This window comes from Diabrotica virgifera, chromosome 4, assembly GCF_917563875.1.
Source record: "Diabrotica virgifera virgifera chromosome 4, PGI_DIABVI_V3a".
NCBI lineage: Eukaryota > Metazoa > Arthropoda > Insecta > Coleoptera > Chrysomelidae > Diabrotica > Diabrotica virgifera.
Genome location: NC_065446.1, coordinates 196,266,916 through 196,293,826, shown reverse-complemented (window position 1 = coordinate 196,293,826; position 26,911 = coordinate 196,266,916). Strand labels below are relative to the sequence as shown.

The window sequence follows — 26,911 nt, the reverse complement described above, 5'->3', positions numbered from 1 at the left end:
CATTTGAAATTATTTTTTTTTAATATCATTGGGTTTAACGTAAATAAATTAACCTATTTTTTAACAGTAAGAGATTTACTTCTTGTTTTAATAGTTTTTTCTTCGAAACTTGGTATGTATGAATTAAAAATAACAAGTTCTTTTAAAATATGCAAAAATATACAGGGTGCCCATTTAAAGTAAATAAGTTAAGGGTATTTCCGGTGAAACCGGAAGTGGAGTAATAACAAAAAATATGGCATCAGACGCCTTTTGCGTCACTGTACTTGCATGCAAAGTTTCATAAATATTGTTCTTTTCTTTTCAAAGATATTTGCTTGGTTCCATACTTTATCCCAACTCTGTATATTAATAATCTATATGTTTCCTGTAGCCGATTTTGATGATATACATAGTTATAAACAAATGAAGATCAAAAAACGGTAAATTTTCGCTTTTTTCGTCTATTACTAAAAGTGAAGCATTCTAAACAAATTTGAGAATAAGAAACTCATAAATCATATAAAAAACTTCAATTCGACGTTCGCTGATATGTCTATCCTTATTTGTTGCTTAGAAAATTGCAAAATAGGTCATAAATTTTGAGATTTTATAAATGTTCATAACTTATGTAAAAATTAAGCTAGAACCTTCTTATTACACGGAATGCTGAGACTTCTTGTCCTCAAATTATATTTTAAATTTCAAAGCAATTGGTCAAATAGTTTAAAAGTTATTTTATTTATTTATCCCAAATTCATTTTTTCTGCAACATAATAAGTCTGAAAATTATGAGGTTACAGTAATATTTCGGACAGTTTATGAAAGAAGAACATTTATACTATTAACTTAGTTAAAAAAAAATGGCAAAAAAGTAATTTTATACAATGTTAAAATTATTTTGCAAGAACATGACGATTTTTTGCTTACTTATAAACAATTAGAATAACTTTTTAATCGTTTAATCGTTACCCGTAGAAAAATTATTTTTTCATATTTAGAAAGCCTGAATTTTTACACATATTTAGAAAGAAAAACAATTTTCCTAGGACAATTAGGGACGAAGTTAGCCCCCCCCCCCCCCCCCATTTCTTAATTCACATGGTCTTGCAAAATAATTTTGCAATATTTAGAATTATTTCTTGTCATTTTTTTTAATTAAATTAATAGTGTAAATCTTCTTTTTTCATAAACTATCCAAAGTATTACTGTAACTTCATCATTTTCTGCCTTATAGTGTTGCGAAAAAAAAATTAATTTGGGATAAACAAATTAAATAACTTTTAAACTATTTGACCAATTGCTTTGAAATTTAGGGCGTGATCTAAGCACCAGAAGTCTCAGCATTCCGTTTAATAAGAAGGTTCTAAGTTAATTTTTACATAAGTTATAAATATTTATAAAAACTCAAAATTTATGATTTATTTTGCAACTTTATAAGCAACCAATAAGGACAGACATATTAAAAGAACGCCATATTAAAGATTTTTATACGATTTATAAGTTTCTTACTCTCAAATTTGTTTGAAATGTTTAACTTTTTGGTAATAGACGAAAAAAGCGAAAATTTACCGTTTTTTTTGATCTTCATTTGTTTATAACTATACTATGTATATCATCAAAATCGACTGCAGGAAACATATCGGTTATTATTAGAGATGTCCATACTACTTGGTTTCGGCCTGGAGGAGGATGTGTCACCAACATGATATTTTTTTCCTTATTTCTCTGAACTAATATTCCCTTCTCTCTGATCGAACTAGGATACTTCGACGCGTGCCGTCCCAGATTGCAACGAACGAAATGGCTGGGGTGTCGTAGCGACATCTGCTAAAAAACAAACTAAGTTCTCAATCTAATAATACATAAATCTACACAATAAACAATCTAATAATAAATAAATATCGTTCTACATACCACCAGATTGAAAACAGTGGAACACCCCATTTTTTGAGGTACGTAGGAAATCTTCTCGTTAGTACGTGAATTACAAATTTTAAAATTCCGTCATCTTCTGATGATCTTGGCACCCGCATGGCTTATAATTTTTAAAAGCCTCGGATGTGGTTACCAGAGAATTTTCCCACTGTTTTCAATCTGGTGGTATGTAGAACGATATTTATTTATTATTAGATTGTTTATTGTGTAGGTTTATGTATTATTAGATTGAGAACTTAGTTTGTTTCTTAGCAGATGTCGCTACGACACCCCAGCCATTTTGTTCGTTCCAATCCGAGACGGCACGCGTCGATGTATTATACTTCGATCAGAGAGATGAGGATATGTGTCTACTGATGAAAGGCAAAAAAGCCCCAAAACCGGTATAGACTCTTCCTGCACTCTCTGATTGAACTAGAATATAATGCTGTTGCATTTTTGTGTTGCAACGAAATTGAAAATGTTTATACATTTTTAAATTTAAATTTATTAAATAATTTGACAATTATTTACAAATAATGAATACATAGTTTGTTCTACATTCATTTTCTTACCTTTCTTCTGTACTATTCTTTTCTCGATATCTAACCAATTTCACCCCATCAACGACTTCAATAACATCCTCTCCGACGGCCCATTCGAGCATTTTCAATCCTCGCTTTTTCAAGCATTCCTTGAGAATGATCACCATTCGTTCTGGATGTTCCAGTGGATTGCCATCATCGGTCCAGAAACACTTGTTCAGCAATAATCCGGTCATTCTACCGGCACGCCACCAGATGTCGTTCGACGATATTGCAATATTGCACAGCGCTGCTAACACCACAAAGGTCGCAGTGGTGCAGAAACGCATCCTGTCGGAAAATATTGAGTATTACAAAATATTTCTATACATATCTAGACATTCTATACATATATACTTGTATCGTAAAACAAAAAACTGAATTTTTGACACATTATTTAGGTATACGGGGTGTTGAAGCAACAAAAGCTTTTACACAAGTTTTATAAACTTTTTAAAAGTTTATGCTTATGGAAAATTTTACTCATTTTGATAATTGATGTTTTCGTGAACAGATTAACATATATCTCTAATTTTTTTATTATTCTAGATTTTTTTTACTATTTACACAAATGTGTAAAGGTTTATTAGACTTCATTTTTGTACTTTTACCGGGTGGAAGAAAAGAAATGTTTTTCATATGTTAAATTTGAGACACCCTGGGGGGAAAACGAGATACAAATGTGAGTATACATCAGAATCGAATTGTAGTCTTATGTTTTGTGAACAATTTGTCTCTTTAACATCCCTGATATCTTTAGGAACAAATAAAATAGATAGTTTTGTAGTTTAACATGTGATTTAACCGAAATAAAAGTTTTGAGACACCTTGTAGGTAGGAAAAGGCACAAAGCACATACATCGATATTATGTTGCAGTTTCATATTTTAAGAATATTTTATTTTTTTTACTGTCTCTGAATCTTTAATAACAAAGAAATTAGAAGGTTTTACTCTTTAATAATGTGTTTTAACTGATGACATGCGATACGTGATGAGGACATGTCTTATCATACCACTAAAATGAAATTATTTCCTACATAAAGTGCGAAAGGAACAGAGTGTTTAAAGAAAAAAATCTTTGTAATGTATCTCTCGCTATTTAAAAATACTCCACGTAGACACCAACTCCGTACTTATTCCCATGGAAATTTCACCACAAAAAATTAAAGGCAATCTCGTCTTTCTGGCCATGCATGCCGCTTGCATCTAAACATTCCGTACATGTATTTGGAACCTAGGAGTTGTCTATTGGTTCGTTGCAGCACGCGGTCATATTTTAACCAATAGGCGGCGAGGTTCCAAAGGCATATACGGAATGTTATTCGGTGCCAAATTCATATACAGAATGTTAAATATTCGTACACCAAAAAAGATAAGTTTTTATTAGGGTCTGTTAAAAGAAGATTAATTTGAAAATACTGTTTACTGTATTATTAAATAAAAATAAAACAATTATAGTATTTGGAATGTTATTTGGTGAGAAATTTATATACGGTATGTTAAATATTCGTAGAACAAAAAGACGATTTTTATTAAAGCTAATTAAAATGGGACTGATTTTTAATAGTATATTATGCAACGAGCATTTAATGATGGTCATTATGAAGCGAGTAAGGGATACGAAACGAGCCGCCTAGCGGCGAGTTTCGTATAGAGTACGAGCTTCATAATGATAATTAAATGCAAGTTGTATACACGATTTTTTCTATGATCATTCACAAAAAAATATATTCAAATTTATTAATTTTGTAACGCAAACAAATTAAGTAGTTTGTCAGTCTGACAGTTTGTTTACATATTGAGAACTGTCAAAGAGTATGTATTTGATTCGCCATTGGTTACTGCGCGTGTGCTACCTTTATCGCGAATGTCATATCGCGATTCTATTGGTTAAAAATCTGTATGCTAATGAAAATCTGTATCATAATGAAGTTCATTATGATACAGGTAGTGACATCATAATTGATATATTTTAGTGTGAGAATAGAAAAATTATTGTTAATGTAGGTATTATTAAAGATCCACAAGAAAGAAGCTTTTCCTGTAGTTGGCTGTATACCATATAATACAAAAAAACGAATAAAGTCCTTTATAAAAAGTCTTTATTTAAAATTCCTAAAAAGGGCTACATCACAGAACTAGTTTTCGATTGGTTGACCAATCATCATCAGTGCTTTCCTAAAATGAATATAACCTGAAAAAATCATGCAAAGGTTTTAAAATTTTGACTAGGTTTAAAAAAAGTTGTAGGTTATACTCACATAACCTTACCATGCTAACCACCAAAATATAATATTTGTGCGATCTTTGATGTTAGGATCTCAAATAGGGGCTGATTCTTTGTTTTCTAAAGGAGTTCTGACACCGGTTCAATAAAAAACTTAAACTTAAGCAAAAAAGAATAAAATGATGAATTAAATGAGGCGCAAAGAGGTCCACTTACCAATTCAATCCCCGCATTTGGTCTTCAAGAGGGCCCTCAGCTGCATTTAACACTGCACCAAGTCCATACACAAAAAAGGCCTTACAAGCTAGGCTTTTACACCGGCAAACTAGCGAGCCGTTGGTTGAATAGCAACTTACGAGCTGTTGATTGTAGAACAACTTGCGAGCCATTGATTGTAGAGGCACTCGCTTCTCTTACTTTTGACGAACACTACTAGGCTCCAGTTTTTGCACTCATTAAAGCAAACCTCTTTTCTATCGCGATAAAAGGCAAAATAACTAGAGTTGGGACTATTTGCCTTCTTCGTGTAAATAAGTTAATTCAAATTTAAATGAAAATACAACATTCTCCCCCACCAAAATGCAGCTTTGAATGGTGCATTTTAAAACTATTACAAGCTAATAAACAAAAAAAAATAACTTAAATTATGGCACTTTGGAATAAATTCCAAAAAAAAATTAAACAATATCATACTAACAACAAGATCAATAAAAAAACTAAGGAATTATTTAGATAGGCAGAGGACACAGCTTGACCAGGGGGCGTCGAAGAATTCCCTTTGTGGTCTTAACATCCGCAACTCTTATAATTCCATCCTGTCCCGGAAATACTTGGGATATTCGTCCCAAACGCCATTGCGACGGAGGGATATTATCATCCTTTATAAGGACCATCGTTCCTAGTTCGATAGGTTTTAAATTATCGGATGAAGTCCATTTACTGCGCTGATGCAAAGTATGCAAATATTCTTTGCCCCAGCGTTCCAAAAAAGTTTTGTGCATTTGATTTATTAACTTCCATCTCATCAAATGAGATGCAGGAATATACGCTCCAACAAGAGGTTTAAACACAGCCTAAAGAGGTTCTAGATTTAAAAAATGACCCGGCGTTAGAACTGACAAATCATTAGGATCAGAACTTATAGGGGTCAAGGGCCTAGAATTAAGATACGATTCAATCTGAATTACGACCGTGTTTAGTTCCTCATATGACAAGATCTGATCACCTATAACGCGAGCTAGGTGCGTCTTTACTGACTTTATTCCCGCCTCCCATAAACCGCCAAAGTGGGCAGCAGATGCAGCATTAAAATGGAAGGAAATATTTTCATTTGAAGCAGCATTTTTCATGAGGTTAAGGTATTTAGCAGCGCCAACAAAATTACTGCCACGATCAGAATATAAATTATCAACCCTACCACGACGAGCTATGAAACGCTGCAAAGCAGAGAGAAAAGTCTCACTAGATAAATCACTAGCTAATTCTAAATGAAGAGCTTTGGTGGCCATGCAAACAAACAGGAACAGATACACCTTACAAGATTTAGCTCCTCGATAGCGATTCATCAAAACATAAAACGGTCCACCAAAATCCATACCTAAATTCAGGAAGGGTTTAACCTGGGAAATTCTAACTAGGGGTAAGTTACCCATTGAAGGTTGGTAATTTCTAGGATTGTGCCTCCAACACTGTATACATTTTGACAAAACCGAGCGTATAGCACGCTTAGGAGACAAAATCCAAAATGACTGGGCAAGCAAAAAACTAACTGTACGCAGCCCAGCATGACAGTATCGTTTATGGTAATAATCAATCAGCAAATAAGTTAATCGACTTTCGCGAGGTAGGATGCAAGGAAATTTCTTATCAATCGAAACAGACAAATATCTAAGACGACTGCCAACCCGTAATACTCCTATAATACTCCGATCATCGATAAAGCAGGACAACCTTCGAAAAGGTTTGGAAAAAACATTTCCCTCAAACTCCTTTTCAAAATATCGATGTTGAGTATATTTAACTAGCATAATCAACGACTCATAAAGTTCCTTTGAACTTTAGGGACCTTCTCTCTTATCACTGGGGAATTTTGAATTCCAAGCAAACCTCAAGATCCAAGCTATAAGTCGTCGTATAAACGAGAAATCGGAAATGTCATTCAATAGATTCTCAAGAAAATTATCATCATTAACACAAGCCAAAGTTACCGTACGCTCCTCATCAAGCATTTCAGCACACTCAGAAAAGCAACGGGAAGCGTCTGGAATGGGATCGGTGTTATACAAAAACTCAGGACCTGCAAACCAATGAGATTGCTCCAACATTAGAGCAGGTAAAACACCTCTGGAAGCCAAATAAGCGGGATTCTGAGCAGAAGGAACATAAAACCAACTATTAGGAGAAAGGCGTTCCTGTATATATGAAACCCGGTTAGAAACAAAAGTTTTCCAACGATGAGGAGAGGATTTTATCCAACTTAGAGCTACCTGAGAATCGGACCAAGCTACAAATTTTGCGATTTTAAGTTTAGGATCTAATACTCTGACTACAAACTGCATGAGTTTAGATAGTAGAACTGCAGCGGACAGCTCCAAACGTGGAATGTTTACAGTTCTTATGGGAGCCACTTTTGACTTCGCGCAAACAAAAAAGACACAAACCTGACCATCTGGTAGAACAAAACGCAAATAAATAACAGCAGCATATCCCTTTTCACTACTGTCACAAAACCCATGTACCTCACAACAAATATACCTGGACACGAACATGCACCTAGGTATTTCAAGCTGTGCAAGGGATAACAGTTGTTCCTTATACTGGTTCCAAACTTTACAAATTGAGTCTGGAGGAGGGTCATCCCAGTCGATTCCGGACAACCATAAACGTTGGATAAGGTGCTTCGTGAATAAAGTCATGGGAGCTAGAAACCCTACAGGATCAAACACTCGGGCCAATTCAGACAACATACTTCTCTTAGTACAAGATTTGTCCAGAGCTGTCACTTCAAAAGAAAAACAATCCAACTGTGCATTCCATACAAGTCCAAGGATTTTTAGAGGTGACGAACAACTATTATCATCAAAGGAAATAGGTTTCTTACCAATATGCGACTCCGGTAGACCTTCTAATAATCGCATATCATTGCTCGACCACTTACGCAATTCAAACTGACCTCGAGATAACAAGGATATCAACTCATTCCGAAGATCTAGCGCAATTTCTAAGGTATCACCACCACACACTATATCGTCAACATAAGTACTGCTACGCAAAACTTCAGCGGCAAGGGGAAACTCTCTACCTTCATCTTCACTCAGCTGCAACAAAGTCCTTAAAGCAAGAAAAGGAGCTGATGATACACCATAGTAACTGTTAATAACCGAAATTCCTGTAACTCTTCATCAGGAGAGAATCTAAAAACAATCCTCTGATAATCACAATGACTTTTCTCAACTCGTATCTGCCTATACATCTGCTTAATATCCGTGGATAAGACATATTTATGAAGTCGAAAACCCAATAAAATAGTTAAAATATCTTGTTGTAGTTTCTTTCCAGTAAACAAGCACTGATTAAGAGAATTCTGATTTCCAATTCGAGCAGAAGCATTAAATACAACTCGCAACTTGGTAGTCAAACTATCAGGTTTTAATACAGCATGGTGAGGAATATAGTAACAAGATAATGGACGAGAAGTTTCTGACACAAGCTCCATATGATGCAAATCCAAATAATCTTTCATAAAGGTACAATATTCCTGATAAACACTAGGATTTTTCAAAAGCCTTTTTTCTAAGGAAAGAAAACGATTTACAGCTAACTCAAACATTCCTGGAAAAACAGGAGATAATTCCCTGAAAGGTAGAGCAACGGTATAACGACCAGAGCCGTCTCGACAAACATTCTCAACAAAATTTTTCTCACAAAGAATATCTTCAGGAGCTGAACATTCTACTTCAGGAACAGTTTCTAAACTCAAAAACTGCTTTACAGACTCCTCCAACGAAACCATTTGATCCACGTGACAAAACAACGAGGTGGCAGATGTCATAGCAACCGAACTACAGGGACCCATAAGAACATAGCCAAAAACGGTATTAAGAGTATCAGGCATATCTCTAGGAGTTTGAACTTTACCTTCTAATAATAACTGAGAAAAGATATCAGCTCCAAGCAATAAGTCCACCTTACCAGATAGATGAAACCGAGGATCTGCCAACTTTAAATTAGCAATATAAGACCAATGCTCAACATCCAAACTGACAACGGGTAGGTCCTCACAAATTTTTGGCAACAAAAACGCCTCACAATTAAAAATAGGATCCACTCTATCCACAGGTTTTATCTGAAGATCAACTCGACCAACCACTGTACTTTTTATAGCACCAATACCTTGTACCAATAAGGTAGCAGAAGAATGTCTAATACCTAACTGACGAATACAAGACTGAGATACAAAAGAGGTCATGCTGCCCCCATCAATTAAAGCTCGAACAGGTTGATACAATCCACAACCATCCATAATTTCTACCACAGCAGTAGCTAACAAAACGCTCGAGTTTTTTGAGGCAACACTACCTAATGATGCAGCGTGTGAGCTCAATGTTCCAGTATTAACCTGAGCATCAGAAGAAGCAGTAGTCGGAGCGGCAGCAACAAAAGTAGCGCCGTGAGTGGCACTTTCAGAACTTTTAAAATGTAAAAGACTATGGTGGGATGAATTACAATGACCACAACGAGAGGTGACACTACAACTACGAGAATCGTGTTTTTCTAAACATTTAAAACAAAGACGCATTCTCTTACAAGCGTTGTACCGTTCATAAGGAGATTTATTTAAAAATAAAGAACAATCTTTTAAATGGTGATCGGCAGAACATAACAAACAAGTCGTCGCATTAGGCTTCGAAAAAAAACTATAGCGATTATTGACTTTAGAACCATTTTTATTTGCATTGTGTTTAGAAGGCGATTTATTTTTTCTATTAGAATCCTTGGGAGAACAAGGCGACAACAAGGATGAGTCAAACGAAATGCATTGACTTTCTAGGAAATCAGATAATTGAATAAACGTAGGCATTTCACTAGACCCATGTAATAATTCAGAACGTTGGTGAGTCTCCTTGTCAAGCTTGGTGAGAATTTTGTAAGCTAACACAAAATCCGAAATTTTATAACCCAAATTTTCTAAAGCTGATAAATTTTCCGAAAAGGTATCAATTAAATTACTATAACTATCAGAATTCTTAAACATAGTTGCGGGAGCTTCTTCAATTTTGCACCAATGTGCCATTGCACGCAAACGTTTATTTAAATACCTATTTTTTAATTTATCATAAATCCTAACATAATTTTCTCTAGCTAAAGGCAAGGATTTAGCTAACCTTAAAGGAGGCCCTTCTAAACTTTGAATCAAATACGTTAATTTTTCCGTATCATCAACGTTAGGTCTACGGTGCACAAGCGCATCGAACAAGTCAAAAAAAGTAATTGCTGACGTAAAATCACCGGAAAATTTAACTAATTCTAACTGCGGCAAGCGAACATTACTAGGAGGTTGTACTGCATTCGAAGCGGCGATATTTTCCTCATTCTTTTGACTATTATCATCATCTTCAAAGAGATCCGCGAAATTAGCCTTGATCTGATAATAATCATTCAAAAATTGGGAACGAATAATGTCCTAAGAATCTAATTGAGCATCCATACTATCCATAGGTTCAGAGTTCAAAAGATTTGTAACGATGTTTTGATGATTTTTATTAAAACTCTCCAAAACATCGTCTAATTCTGAGTTCCTAACACGAAAAAGCGACTGCTTATGAACCTCTGTAAGAGCAGAATTGGATAAAGACAATACCGTTTCTAAATCGTTCATTGCCATTCTCCTTTGAAAGGTATATTTTTTCAATTTGTCAGCCATTGTGGAGAAAAAAGAATAAAAATTTATTTAACGTAATCAACGATAAAATTAAAAATATAAATAATCAACGATCCCCTGGTCAAGCTGCCACTGGCATAAAGAGAACGCAATTTTAACTATAATTAAATTCAAATAGCTAATATTTTACAAGTTTAATGACCTAAACAATTGAATTTAATAATTTATCAAAAAACAAGAATTCTTATCAAGCGGCCGCAAACTGACTTTAAAATTCGAAACTTACAAAATTCTATGTACCTGTAAATTCATTCAAGGTCAACATTACCTGCTAAACAAGAAAAGAAGCAAAAACTGTACGCAATGTTTTTTGGGCGTTATTTCAAAATGCAAATTTTATTATATTATTCAAAATTAATTGTTAACAAGCAATATTGTATACAAGCGAGGAAAAACAAGCCACCCCAACAATAATTGAACAATTAATTATAAAAGCAATAAAGTTTAAATTCTTTAAAAAACTGACTATCAAAACACCTCAAAAAACAATATCCACGTTCGAAGTGACCAAAATGTGCGATCTTTGTTTTAAATGTTTAGAAAAACACGATTCTCGTAGTTGTAGTGTCACCTCTCGTTGTGGTCATTGTAATTCATCCCACCATAGTCTTTTACATTTTAAAAGTTCTGAAAGTGCCACTCACGGCGCTACTTTTGTTGCTGCCGCTCCGACTACTGCTTCTTCTGATGCTCAGGTTAATACTGGAACATTGAGCTCACACGCTGCATCATTAGGTAGTGTTGCCTCAAAAAACTCGAGCGTTTTGTTAGCTACTGCTGTGGTAGAAATTATGGATGGTTGTGGATTGTATCAACCTGTTCGAGCTTTCATTGATGGGGGCAGCATGACCTCTTTTGTATCTCAGTCTTGTATTCGTCAGTTAGGTATTAGACATTCTTCTGCTACCTTATTGGTACAAGGTATTGGTGCTATAAAAAGTACAGTGGTTGGTCGAGTTGATCTTCAGATAAAACCTGTGGATAGAGTGGATCCTATTTTTAATTGTGAGGCGTTTTTGTTGCCAAAAATTTGTGAGGACCTACCCGTTGTCAGTTTGGATGTTGAGCATTGGTCTTATATTGCTAATTTAAAGTTGGCAGATCCTCGGTTTCATCTATCTGGTAAGGTGGACTTATTGCTTGGAGCTGATATCTTTTCTCAGTTATTATTAGAAGGTAAAGTTCAAACTCCTAGAGGTATGCCTGATGCTCTTAATACCGTTTTTCAATTTTTTACCGTTTTACCGTTTGCTCTTAATACCGGTTCAATAAAAAACTTAAACTTAAGCAAAAAAGAATAAAATGATGAATTAAATGAGGCGCAAAGAGGTCCACTTACCAATTCAATCCCCGCATTTGGTCTTCAAGAGGGCCCTCAGCTGCATTTAATACTGCACCAAGTCCATACACAAAAAAGGCCTTACAAGCTAGGCTTTTACACCGGCAAACTAGCGAGCCGTTGGTTGAATAGCAACTTACGAGCTGTTGATTGTAGAACAACTTGCGAGCCATTGATTGTAGAGGCACTCGCTTCTCTTACTTTTGACGAACACTACTAGGCTCCAGTTTTTGCACTCATTAAAGCAAACCTCTTTTCTATCGCGATAAAAGGCAAAATAACTAGAGTTGGGACTATTTGCCTTCCTCGTGTAAATAAGTTAATTCAAATTTAAATGAAAATACACAAATATTACAAATTTTATTTACATATAATACATAATTACAAATATTTTGGTGGTTAGCATGTAAGATCACGTGAAACGTACAACTTTTTTAACCGTAGTCAAAATTTTAAAACCTTTGCACCATTTTATAAGGTTATATTCATTTTAGGAAAGCACTGATGATGATTGGTCAACCAATAGAAAACTATTTCTGTGATGTAGCCCATTTTAGGAATTTTAAATATAGACCTTTTATAAAGTACTTTATTCATTTTTTTGTATTATATGGTATACAGCCAACTACAGGAAAACCTTTTTTCTTATGGATCTTTAATAATACATTAACAATAATTTTTCTATTCTCATACTATAATATATCAATTATGATGTCACTACCTGTATCATAATGAACTTCATTATGATACAGATTTTCAATAAGATACAGATTTTTAACCAATAGAATCGCGATATGACATTCGCGGATAAAGGTGGCACACGCGCAGTAACCAATGGCGAGTCAAATATGTACGCTTTGACAGTTCTCAATATGTAAACAAACTGTCAGACTGACAAACTACTTAATTTGTTTGCGTTACAAAATTAATAAATTTGAATATATATTTTTTTTGTGAACGATCATAGAAAAAATCGTGTATATAACTTGAATTTAATTTTAATTATGAAGCTCGTACTCTATACGAGACTCGCAGCTAGGCGGCTCGTTTCGTATCCCTTATACTCGCTTCATAATGACCATCATTAAATGCTCGTTGCATAATATACTATTAAAAACCAGTCTCGTTTTAATTGGCTTTAATAAAAATCGTATTTTTGTTCTACGAATATTTAACATACCGTATATGAATTTCACATCAAATAACATTCCAAATACTATAATTGTTTTATTTTTATTTAATAATACAGTAACAAGTATTTTAAAATTAATCTCCTTTTAACAGACTCTAATAAAAACTTATCTTTTTCGGTGTACGAATATTTAACATTCCGTATATGAATTTGGCACCGAATAACATTCCGTATATGCGTTTGGAAGCTCGCCGCCTATTGGTTAAAATATGACCACGTGCTGCAACAAACCAACAGAAAACTCCTAGGTTCCAAATACATATACGGAATGTTTAAATGCATACCGCTTACCTGGTCAACAAATATCTCTTATAGGTGTCGATAAGAGCTGTTCCTATGTGCCTTTCTGTTTTTAAAGTTTTGTTAACTGTTATTTTTCTATTGTTAATTTAGTTTTTCTTTGTTTCCAAAGATATTCCAGGGACATTCAAAAAACAAAATGTTCACAAAGCATAAGAATTCGATGTATACTAACATTTGTACTTCGTTCTCCCTACAGGGTATCACAAACTTAACATAAGGAAAACATTTCTTTTCTTCTACCCGGTATAATTACAAAAAAAAGTTTCAGTAAATCTTTGCACAACTGTGAAAATATTAAAAAAAATCTAAAATAATAAAAAAAATTAGCGGAATCCGTTAATCTGCTCACGAAAATATCATCTATGAAAATGAGCATAATTTTCTATATCCCTATATTTTGACGAGCAGTTTATTATGAATGTATAGAAACTTATTTCGAATACTTTTTAAGGGTTAATATGTCCCATTTTTGCATGAAACCGGCGCGTTATAGGAAAAAAGTTAAGATAGGTAAGATTTGGTCACAAATTGAACGATGAATTCAAAAATGATTTTTAATTTGAAATATCGTACTATTTTTTCGTAGAAAAAATTCAGACCATTATCAGTATGCTCGCCATTGATGAATACATATAAAATTCTTAGTTTAATGACAAAAAAAAGCACAATAACTACTTCTAAAAACCACAAAATTTGATTATAATGTTGAAAGTAGTTTTGGCAAAATCGTAAAAAATGTGTAAAATTGTTTGTTCTTCAACGCCCTGTATCTTGGAAATAGATGGAGTTATAAATTTTTTTTATAAAGCAAACCCCAATTATTTTTGAGTTTTTACCTATGCTAGAGACGGAATACTTATTTTGAAACACCCTGTACATGGACGCCCAAAATAAAACCCGAAATCAATATTTGAACTCTGTGATGTTAGTTGGCACTACAATATATTGGGTAAATTCCATATACAAATCAGCCAATTGGGTTTTATTCTCAGAACCTGCAACCCACATCGTGAGGGAGTTCTAGGTTGTTGTGATATCTTCTTCTTTAAGTGCCGTTTCCCAATCGGATGTTGGATATCATCATCGCTATCTTCACTATCTCTGAAGAGTTCCCTAGGACTGCATTTAAACCAGTCGCTTAAATTATTCAACCAGGACACTCTCCTTATTCCTATACTCCTTTCTCCTCTTATCTGTCCCTGTATTATCATTCTTAGCAGTTCATATCTTTGTCCCTCATTTCGTGTCTCAAATATTATAACTTTGTTAGTGATGAGCAAAACAAGAACAAGACCAAGACAAGGCTAGTCTTGGTCTTGGTCTTGTTCTTGTTCTTGCAAACTTGGTCTTGGTCTTGGTCTTGCAGCTAAAAGGCAGTCTTGTTCTTGGTCTTGGTCTTGCTGCAAGAGTCTTGCTTTTTTGGTAGTAATAATTTGAACCAAACAATTTCGAATAAAATGTGCATTGAAATAAATAAAGATGTGAAGAATGAAACTATATTTTCTGCTTTAAAATTTTAACAGAATGTAGAATGTAGTTTCAAACGGATACCAATTTTAACATTATACATTCACCTAATGACCTAATTATTTCTCTCTATATAAAGAGATTAGAGTATATTTTTATAATGGTAATGTTTATCAGTAGGAAAAACCTGCATTTACAACCCTTGTTGCAATTGCCTGCCTTCGGTTGTGTCACGTTGTGTTTTGCATGCTGTCGATACCTACCGCCTGCGTTCAGACCACGTCTTGAGTCTGGATTATTGTTTATTGCCCCTGTATTTTAATAAAATGTTAAAGAAATAGAGCTTCTTAAAGGTGCCACAAATGGTCGGGGACCTTCAATTCACGGATTTTACGAAAAGGGATAAACGGTTTATGGTTGTTAACAGATAATGATCTGCTTCTTTCACTCGAACACTGTAGTATTTATCCTACGAGGGTCAAATTTAAGAACATAAATTAAATTTTTTTAAGAGAACACAAAAATCAAATATTTTTTACTCTATTTAATCATTATTTAATATAATTAACTTTTTTTATAAACTAACTAAAACATACTTTTTAGTAAATACGTACATTTACCATACCTATTTATAGACCTAATACTATAACATAATAACAACCTAATGGGGAGTTTAAACGCTTAATTCTGTAATTTGTTATCTTGCAGTTCTTTAATTTTATTTAAACTACATTGCTCTCGTAACACGAGTTATTCGCACTTTTTATGTTCACATATTTTTGGATTCAATACCCATTATGACATTTAAAAAGTTGAAAATATTCGGATGTGGGTAGTAAAAACTAGAATTTAAAACACACTGAAATGATGCGCATGCATTTCAAGTGCGGCACATACTATATTTGTGCTACTGGCCCTTTCTGGGGAAAACCTAGATTCTTCCAAATAGTTTTCAACTATGAAATCAGTAAAATTCTTTACACGTTTGTCGTCCGGGATTTTCACAAATAATTCAACTTCCAACGTTCGTTGATTGTAAAAAATTAATCCAAAAAATAATTTTAAAAATTTCCCAGTATCGGAATTTTTGTCATTATATTCAGAAACTGAACCTAAGCTTTGGATTTTGCGATACCAAGCTTGACACATTACAATCGACAACCAGTTATTTTTTATTCAGGCCACAATGCTTTCACAGCATTGTGAATCCCATTTCAAAATCTATTATGATATTTTTTGTATTCATTTTAAATTTAACGACCTACATTTTTCCTCGATTATGCGAAAAGAATTGAAATAATTGTCAGTATTTTTATTAGACAAAAAAGCGAAAACTACTGGTACATAAAAACCGTTTTTAATTGCATTTTTTTTTAATGGATTACCCTATCTATAATTACATTTTTTGTCTTGCAAGTAATTTCAATTGTCCTTGAACTGTCGCCGTTTGAAAACTTGCCTTCTGGACACTTTGAAGGTTGAGAAAATGCAAACCGTTTGACTTAATCAAAACGACTTAAAAATATAACCAAAATATTATGTATTTTAAAAATTCGATATTGTTTAAGGTTTCTTACAATGTCAGTATATTTTATTGAACTAAAAAATAAAGTTAAATAATAAAAACCAATTTTTCTCAAAAAAGTGCAAGAGTCTTGCAGGTTGGTCTTGGTCTTGCGTGGTCTTGCAAGGTTCGGTCTTGGTCTTGGTCTTGTTCTTGTAAGCTTGGTCTTGGTCTTGGTCTTGTAACCAAAAGGCGGTCTTAGTCTTGGTCTTGGTCTTGGTCTTGCTGCAAGAGCAAGACCAAGACCGCAAGACCAAGACCAGTCTCGCTCATCACTAACTTTGATATTTTTATTGTGTTTATTATTTCGTATTCTTTGCCCATTTCTCGCAGTATCGCCGTGTTAGTTTTCTTCAGTGTACATTGTACATGCCATTCTAAGCATCCTCCTATAACACCACATTTAAAAGGACTGTAGCTTATTTATGTGTTCTTGCTTCAATGTCCAGCTTTCAAGTCCATATTGCAATATAAAAAACACGTAGCATCTCAAAACTCTTACTCTTAGTTTCAATCTAAGTTCTTTATTGCTGAGCATTGTTTTCATTTTTACAAACGCATTTCTTGTTTATCCTGCTCCTTATTTCTGATTTTTAATAATTATTGTCTGATTCCAGCCGATTTAATAAAAAAACGGAACTCCAAGACTTTACGAGCACATAAGGAAACTACTACAAAGATGCATCGACAACAAAGAAGTCCCACAAGAATGGAAATTATCGTATATGTCAGCCATAAACAAAAAAGGAGATCGAAAACAATGTAATAACTACAGGGGTATTTCCGTTACACCAACAATCAGCAAGATATACGGAAGGATCTTAAAAAACCGAATAGAAGGCGAATACAAGGAAATGGAGGCAGAAGAACACGCAGGATTTAGAGCCGGAAGATCTACAATTGACCACCTTTTTGCAATCACACAAGTCATGGAAAAGGAAACAGCAGTTAACCAAGAGATTCATTTCGTATATATTGATCTGAAAAAAGCATACGACAGCGTACCTTTGGTGAAGTTATGGGAGGCACTAAAGAATACAAATATAAACATAGAAATCATAAAAATAATTAAAAATTTTTATAACAACACGACCACGAGAATTAAACAAGGAAACAAACTCACCGAAGAATTTCTGACAAATGAAGGGCTCAAACAAGGATGCTGCCTCTCTCCAACACTTTTTAAAATATATTTAGAACAAGCTTTTAAAAATTGGAAACGGAAATGCAAGAACATGGGACTCCCACTAAATGACCATACACTATATACTCTTTGTTTCGCAGACGACCAAATACTAATAGCACAAGACTACGATGATATATGTTACATGACAAGAAAGGTAATAGAGGAATACAGGAAATGGGGACTAGAGATCAACATAAGAAAAACTAAATATATGAATATCGGTGGAATGCAGCAGGACTTGATACTAGAAGGAGGAGAAACAATCAGTTAATGTAACCAATATAAATACCTGGGTATGAAAATCACGAATGATGGAACACTGGACGGAGCCATTAAAGAACGAAATACTCGGGGTAGGAAAGCAATACGAAAGCAAAAGACAGCTGCGAAGTATTGCCTATGAAGGAAAAAGCAAAACGAATGTTAGAGGTCACCGAAATGGATTTCTGGAGAAGAGCTGCAGGAAGATCAAGAAGAGAACATGTCAGCAATGAACTAATACGAGAAATAATGAAGGTCACACATACAATAAATGACGAAATCAATGAAATACAACTGCGATGGTTTGGCGTACAAAGAATGCACGAAGACAGAATCCCAAAACAAATACAAAACTGGAAACCGCAAGGTAGAAGAACAAGAGGTAGACCGAGAAAAAGTTGGCAGGCAGGAATAAACAAAGCCATGGATGAAAGAGGTCTGCAAGTAGATCAATGTGCGGACAGAGAGGAATGACGAACGGGTATCGGAAGACGGAGAACGTTGTAAACTGATAAGAGGTATTTCTGAATATTTTCTGAAATCCAGGTTCCTAGGTATTTGTATTTATCAACCCTTTTTATCGGTTTGTATTAATTTCTAGTCCACATTTTTCACAGAAGCTGTTTATTTTGTTAAGCAGCAGTTTTGTTGTGATATAAAATCAAGGAAAAGTTCAAGCATTACGTAAAATTTTATACATAAATGTAACTTTATTATAACTTTACGCCATTTAAACAGTTTTTACCCATATTGTTTCGGTGGCTTAAAGCTGTAGTCCAAGGAACAGCCATTTTCTCGTGGAATTTTGAGAACCAAGGTCGATTTTCTTGAAAATTTGGATCTTTGTCAAAATCTACCCCATGCCGAAATGTGCTGTTGCCCTGGGGGTGAAAACAACCCCATCTAGGGGATGAAAATTTTGTAATCAAATTAACTATGGAAATCAATAGAGTGATGAATTTTGAGTAAATTTTGTTTTATAATTTTTTTTTACAAAATTGACACTTTCCATGTTATTCGCGATTTAAACTATGTATTTTTCATTGAAAAAACTAACGTCTTATAACCGTTTTTCATGAATAACTTAAAAAAACTTAATTTTTTAGAAAAAATTATTAACAACACATTTGTAGCTAATAAAAAATCAAAGAGATTCGCTTCTCAAAAGTCTATGTAAACCCAACAACGACTGAGTTATTGTTCTTTAAAGGATGGTTATTTTCGAAGAACATCGAAATGGAGAACTTTTAATCTCAAATAACTCGAATGTGGTGTAATTTTTATGGAAAAACTTAAGAGACATCTTTTAAATTTAATTAAAAATCCTTTCAAATAAGCTATAACGACAGTATTTTTGCATAAGAACTGACTGACATGACTAAAATACATAAATTAACTTTTGTTTAGGTATAGTTGATACAATCCATGTGATTTTACCGGTTTGGAATGCTTAGTTTAGAAAAAATAGTTGATTAAATCGAAAATGACATTTTCAAAATTTAAAAAAAGTGCATTTTTCTTAAATAAATCCAATAATGTGAAAAAATGTATCAAATATTAATTGTAGAATTTCTTTTACTGAAAGTTTTCGTTTTTTTTGTTTCTCTATCATGAATACTTTTAGGTTTATTTAAGGAAAATGCACTTTTTTTAACTATAATAATGTCATTTTCGATTTAATTAACTATTTTTTCTAAACTAAGCATTCCAAATCGGTCGAATTACATGGATCGTATCAATTATACCCAATTAAAGTTAATTTCAAGTGGAAAGCTATTAATTTATATTACGATTGTAACGACGAGGGTTTAATTTTTACATTTCAAAAAGAGAAAAGCAGAGAGCGACTTTATTTTCGCCATAAGTCAGTCAGTTCTTACGCAAAAAACTTTTGTCGGAGCTGATTTGAAAGATTTTTTAATGGTCTTTGAAATACGTGTCAAGTTTTCTCAAAAAATTGCATCAAATTCAAGTTACCTGAGATTGAAAGTTCTCCATTTCGAGGTTCTTCGAAGATAACCATCCTTTAAAGAACAATAACTCAGTCGTTATTGGGTTTAGATGGGTCTGTTTGACGACATTATCTTTGTTTTTGTATTATCTACAATGTTGTTCTTAACGATTTTTTCTATAAAAATTATAATAATTTACGTAACAAGTTCCGAAAGTGATATTTTACGAGACGAGTAGGAAGTTTCCAGGGCGAGCCGTAGGCGAGTCGTGGAATCCTGCGAGTCTCGTAAAATCAGTTTTGGATCGTGTTACGTACAATATTTTTTCTGCAGCCGTTGTGTATGTTAAAAAGGATATATGTATAAATTTTCTTATGAACTTTTATTAAACACTTTAATTATGACAAGCGTTGTCATAATAAAATACAAAGTTGATGTTATTGTGAAAGCCGTTACCTAGCTACCCAAAATCGTCCCGAAAGTAAAAAAAGCGTCCGGAAAGTGAAAAAATTAGTCCCGAAAGTAAGTACTTTCGGTACGAGCTGTGTAAAATGGTACTTTCGATTCGAAAGTTTTATTTTCGGGACGGCTGCAGAAAAAACTTTTTTAAGTTATTCATGAAAAACGGTTATAAAACGTGAGTTTTTTCAGTGAAAAATGCATAGTTTAAATCGCAAATAGCTTGGAAAGTGTCAATTTTACATCAGAATTTTATAGAACAAAATGTATTCACAATTGGTCGCTCTATCGATTTCCATAGTTATTTTGATTAAAAAATGTTCATCCCTTATTAGATGGCGTTGTTTTCAGCCCCAGAGCAAAAATGCAGTTTGGCATAGGGTAGATTTTGAAGAAGCATGTCAACAGAGCTTAAACTCAAATTTTCATTAAAATCGGTGTTGATTCTCAAAATTCCACGGTTTAATAATTTTTTACCGCTGATGAGTGGTAGTTTACGTTAATGTAAATAAAAAAAAATATTTTTTAAAAATCTATCGGATAATACCAAACACGACTTCTCACAGAGAGGGGTGGAGGGTAAATTTAATATTTTAAATACCAATCCCGCGATATTTCGCGAAATGAATATCAGATCGAAAAACTGCAAGATACATGTATTCAATATTTTTATAAAAATGTATCTAAAGGCACCACACACGACCCCTCACGGAGGTGAGGTAGGAGGTTACTTTAAAATCTTAAATGGGAGCCCCCATTATTTATTGCAGATTTGGATTGCTTACGTAAAAATAAGTAACTTTTATTCGAGACATTTTTTGTAATTATGGATAGATGGCGCTATAATCTAAAAAACGATTGTTGGAAATGGAAAACTAAATTAAAAATGGAAAGTCCCCCACTTTATGGAAAACTTAACTTAACTTTTTTTGGTTTTATGACCTACTCTTCACAACCCAATAGGTCCTCATAACGCTCGAGTGACTGCACATTTAGCATACTTTGCTCCCCTACCAATATATTACATATATGTAAGTATAAACCACGACCTGTTTTAACCTTAGTCGAAATTTAATATTCACGTTTGCTCTAAATAAAGTGGTTATACTTATTTTAGGTAAGCAGCACTGATAACGGAATTGTTAGCCTAAAAAGGTCTTTTTTAATATAAATATAGATACTTTTGTAAAAGTTTTATAATACAGTTTTAAAAGATTTTGTACACGGGTTGAAGACGAAGATGCAAAAGTATAAAAATTGGTAGAAACATCGTGCCTACCTGAGCTAAACGAAGTTAAATCAGTGGCGGATCTCCGGGCAGGAAAAAAGGTGAAATTTACCCCCTCCCCCTAAGAAGGTCCGGAATTAAAGAACAAAATTGTTGAAAAATATAAATTTATTAGCTGACAGGAAATTTAAACCACAGACAGACAAGATTTAATCTAATAAACAAGTTATTATTTATGTCTTTTATGTAATTTGGGTTTATCTTTTTTATGTTTTTTGGTTGGTATTTCATTGGAAGTTCTCCTCCTAAGACAAATTGTTTCTCCCAAGGCAAATGCCTAGATCCTCCACTGAGTTAAACAAAAGGAATAGAATAGAATAGAAATATGCTTTATTGTCATGAAAAATTGTACAATTTTATCGACAAAGCTTATAAAAAGTCAATAAAATAAAACAATAAGAATTGAATTTACTAAAATTGCATAAATCGTCAATATAATTTAAACAATAATAATAATATTAAAGTTAAACAGAAAGAATCAATTGCAAAATTTAAAAATTTAAATAAATTGCAAATTGCATAGTCTACCTAGTAATTAATAAGTTTAAAAGTTAAGATGCTGCATATGACACCCAAATATTTTAAAATTGTACAATTTTTCGACAAAGCTTATAAAAAGTCAATAAAACAAAACAATAACAATTGAATTTACTAAAATTACATAAATCATCAATATAATTTAAATAATAATAAGAATACTGAAGTTAAACACATAGAATCAATTGGAAAATTTAAATAAATTGCAAATTGCATAGTCTATCTAGTAATTAATAAGTTTAAAAGTTAAGCTGCTGCATATGACACCCAAATATAGATAAAAAACATAATAAAAATACTACTTGTGCAAAGGGTAATGTAATTTCTTAGTTATTAATTAAAAAAATCTTCTACTGAATAATAATATGGTCTTTCAGATAGGTAGGCTTTTGTCATTTTACGGAATTTAGGGAAAGATGCTGCAGATTTAAGTTGTAGAAGGAGATGGTTTTAAAGTTTTTTGCGGAATACAATATAGATTTCTTTACTAACTCAGTGGACGGGGTCGGTACATAGACGTCAAAGGTAGGTATTAATCTATATGCTTACACAAAATATTGGCAAATATGTTAATTTAAAAAAATTAAGAACTTTGCAAAAAAATTCTACGGGTCTACCAAAATGGATTTAGATGAGGAAGATCAACTTCAAATGCTATAAATTGGAAAAAATCCTAAACTGTATTGTGAGATATAACAGAAAAATCTATGTATAATATAAGTATTTGGGATTAAAATTACCTTTGACCAAATAAATAGACAAGATAATGAAAGCATTAAACGCACTACAAATATCAAAGAAATTGAGGAAATGGGTAGAAACGGTACAATCAAAAATAAATGCAACAGTGAAATAACAAAGAAGTTTATATTAACACAAACCACAATGTAAAGTAATTTTTTAAGTATAAAAATTAACAAAGTTAAAGTAAGTTTTTCGTTTTTATGTAATGCTTAGATTGGATATAATTTGATCATCAGAAGTGTGGCAAATGAGATAATCAAAAAGGTTATGAGATCGACCCTAATCCAGCGAAGAAGTCAACGGAAACCAAAATGATGGGATGATACGGAAAGCTACATAACAAAGGAAAATTAATTAAATAAAACAATTAAAATTAATATACAGAAATACAAGGATTGGAGACAGATAATGAAATCTTCAACACACAGTAAATTATAATAAAACAGAGAGAAAAAGGAGTAGTACACCTCCGAATAGAATAATAGGTCCGAGAAAGCGTAAACCAGAATTCGAAAGGATTGAACAGCGATGATGTCAAATAATAAAACTAATGTATTATGTATTTACATATTATATTTCGCAAACTAGCTAAAATGATTTAAAATATTTTTTTCAATAAATGCAACGAAATTAAAACAAAAATATTTATATTTACTAAAACAATAATTTAAAACTAAAATTTTAGCAGATCCTGATAGAGCAAATAAATTTTTGTGAAAACTCGATATAAATTGGCTGGGCTAATTAGCAAAATACAAGGAAAAGTTATTAACCAACAATTTTATGGCTGGAATCCGCAGATAGTGTGCTACTTTTTTTTATAAACAAAATGGCGCCACCAAATCGTGTTTTTTTTTCAATTATGGCTCTTCGCCAAAAATTTTAAATTTACACCAAAAGCACCCAAATAAAAATTCACCATAATTAAATTCTGCATAGATACATGTTTTTCACGATTTACTTCGACGAAAATTTTCCTCGGAAAATGCGGGTTTTTCCAACAAATTCTTTAATTTTCAACTAAAATATTAAGTAATTATTTATCAATAATTAAATAACTTGGTAACATGAAAGCCCTTTTAATATCTATTAAGGCGCATTTAAATCAAAGCGAACACGAACGAACGAACGAAGGAACGAATTCGTAGGTGCTCGCTTGGTCATTCGTTCACTACAAAGTAGGGCCATTTACATTGAAGCGAACGTTCGCATTCGTTGATGATCGGAGTGCATATTGCCAGCAGATGTATTTAAGATGGGAGAGTTACACATTGTGTTTAAGTTTATTATCGTGTTTCTTGTAAAAAAATAAGCCATATTCATAAATAAGTATAAATTTTGATACGACTTCAATATTTTCATTTTGTCCTGTTTCTATTCTATAATTATTTAATTTAAAAAAATTGATTTTAATAATTAAAATAAAATAAAAAATATTTCCAGACTCAAAAATAATTTATCCAGGTATTTCTTATTATTTTGTTGAACATTTTGATGATAAGTTTTATTTATTAATATTTCATTTAAATCTGGCATTGTCAACTAAAGTTTGAGATAAATAAAACGTCAAATGATGTCTAGCAATTATAAATTCATATTTCTTCTTCTTCTTAAGATGTCGTGCATTTCTGCGTAGGCGTCCACCGTACATTGTCTTGTTTATAAAATATTACTGTTTTTAGCAGCATTGCAAAGCATTTCATTCTTGTCCACTGGCGGCACGGTGGCGATTACGCAGCCTTGCCATGACATCTTTTTCCCAGACCCCTCTTACCCTTTACCTTTCCGTCGAGTATCAGTTGCTGAAAAGTGTATCGTTCCCCTCTTAATATGTGCCCCAAGTATGCAGTCTTCTTACTTTTAACATAATTAAGAAGTTCTCTACCCTGTAAACCCGATCTTCTTAGTACTTAGTCATTTCTGACTCTGTCCGTCCATGATATTCTAAGCATTCGACGTAGGCAGGTACCACTTTTCAGACACTTCAAATTTGTTAATGGAACTGGCCTTTAACGTTTATGCTTTCATTCCGCACAATAGCACAGGTCAAACGTACCACTTTTTAGCATATAAATTACTGACAGAATATTTGTATTCATATTTCTAATAATGACAAAATTAATGTCATTCTTAAAATAATTTTGAATTCAATATATTTATTTAGGTAGGTACCTGTAATGTGCTTCGAACTAATGAACGCAATCTGTATCAGCAGCCAGGTAGCAGGTATTATACGCTGTTTGAGGAAGCATAGAGAATTATACATTAAAGAACCAGCTTTCTTAAAATTCTTCCTCGAAAAAGTTGCTTGCTCTTGGTATTATGACTATATTATGTTCAAATAATAAATTCTTAAATTGGTATATCAAAATAAATTTGCATCTAATTAATTTTAGCAAATAATTTGATTTGCTTACCTCATTAGTCTTTCTGGGTTAAAATTTATCCAATAAAAACATTAGACTTTTAAAAGCAAACCACTTCGAACCCTCTTTTTGTCTTTCTCGTCTAAATGATGCCAGAAGCTAATTCATTTTTTAGTTCAGAGGTATCGCTACCCATTCCTATAGAAATAGAAATATAGGAAGCAAGCATCAGTTTTTCTGTTTATTATTTTATATAGCTTCGATTTCGGGTTTTATAGGCATTCTTCATTTCCATATAACTCAATTAATTGAAGTATCTTTTCACTGGTCCATTCCATATTGCAAAATTATGTTTTCATGGCTACACAATAAACAACCCCTTTCAAACTAATGTTTGTAAATAAATTAAATCAGTACTTCTAAACGAATTCGTTCGCTACCGTCTATTCACTGTCCAGATTGAACAACGATTCCTTTGATGATTCGCTGTTTTACCGACATCGGTTGGAACATGTGCGAATGCGAACGAATTCGTTCGGCCGTGCTCGATTCGCTGTACAAATACAATAAAGTTAACGAACGAATTCGTTCGTTCGTTCGTGTTCGCTTTGATTTAAATGCGCCTTTATATTTACAGAAGCCAATGGAAATTGAATGAACAGTTTAGCAACAATTAAACAATTAAATTGTTAATGAACAATTTACGGTCGCTACAATAAACATAACAATTAGGTTACATAAGAATAACTATGATTTTTATATAAAAAGGCACTTTTAACCTATCTAATGTACTTTACATTATTGAAATTGGACTATTTTAATATTTTAAAATTATAAACAATTTTTTAGCTTATAAAAAAATAGAATATCGTGGCAATTATTAAATTATGAAAACGTTATTGGAAAGAACGTAGCAGGACGCTTCCTTAAAAAAACGTTTAATTTGGATGAGTGGTTCCTAAGATACAACCGGTCAAAGTTCACCGGCATGTACGGCGAAGATATAAACAATAGGATGCAGTAGCGTACTGATAGAACCGCGGGCCCTGGTTCCAGTTGGGATGCAGGCCCCCGCCCAATAATGCGCCCCCTCCCCCAATAATGCGGTCCCCCGCCCAATAAAAACACACATTGTATATTAAAAGTTTTTAATAAACATTAAATATAAATTATCATATATTTATAAAAACTCAGCTAACTTAAAACAGCAAATTAATATTAATCCTATCGTTTTTCATACTAACATAATTGATTACTTTACTCCAGCAGTTTTTATAAATAATGAGAATAAAAAATTTTCTACATCTAAATCTCCAGTCATAATTAAAAACCTTAATATCGAATAACTAAAACAGCTTTTAAAAAATTAATATTAGAATGCAAATTACATCACAAAATATATTCTCAAATTGCATAAGTATATTGCATATATTTATAAATAAATTAAATAACTAAATACAAACCTCTAGGGAGATAAAACGCTTAAATGAAAAAATAGCAAAAATAAAACCTTGGATAACTGTGGGGTTGGTATCTTTAATCACAGGACGAGATTTTCTTAAAAAAAATGCATAAAACAACTTTCGCCAACACTTAAATGGATA

At 32.9% G+C, this 26,911-nt stretch overlaps 1 protein-coding gene across 2 annotated transcripts in view; it reads right to left on the bottom strand.

Moving 5' to 3' along the window:
* LOC126883286 (uncharacterized) overlaps positions 1 to 26,911 on the bottom strand; it is a 366,556-nt gene that overhangs the window by 330,870 nt on the left and 8,775 nt on the right. For both annotated transcript variants that reach the window (XM_050648632.1, XM_050648631.1), the window contains exon 2: positions 2,472 to 2,771. In XM_050648632.1, coding sequence (XP_050504589.1) covers positions 2,472 to 2,771 — 300 coding nt within the window. The remainder of the gene's footprint in view (positions 1 to 2,471; positions 2,772 to 26,911) is intronic.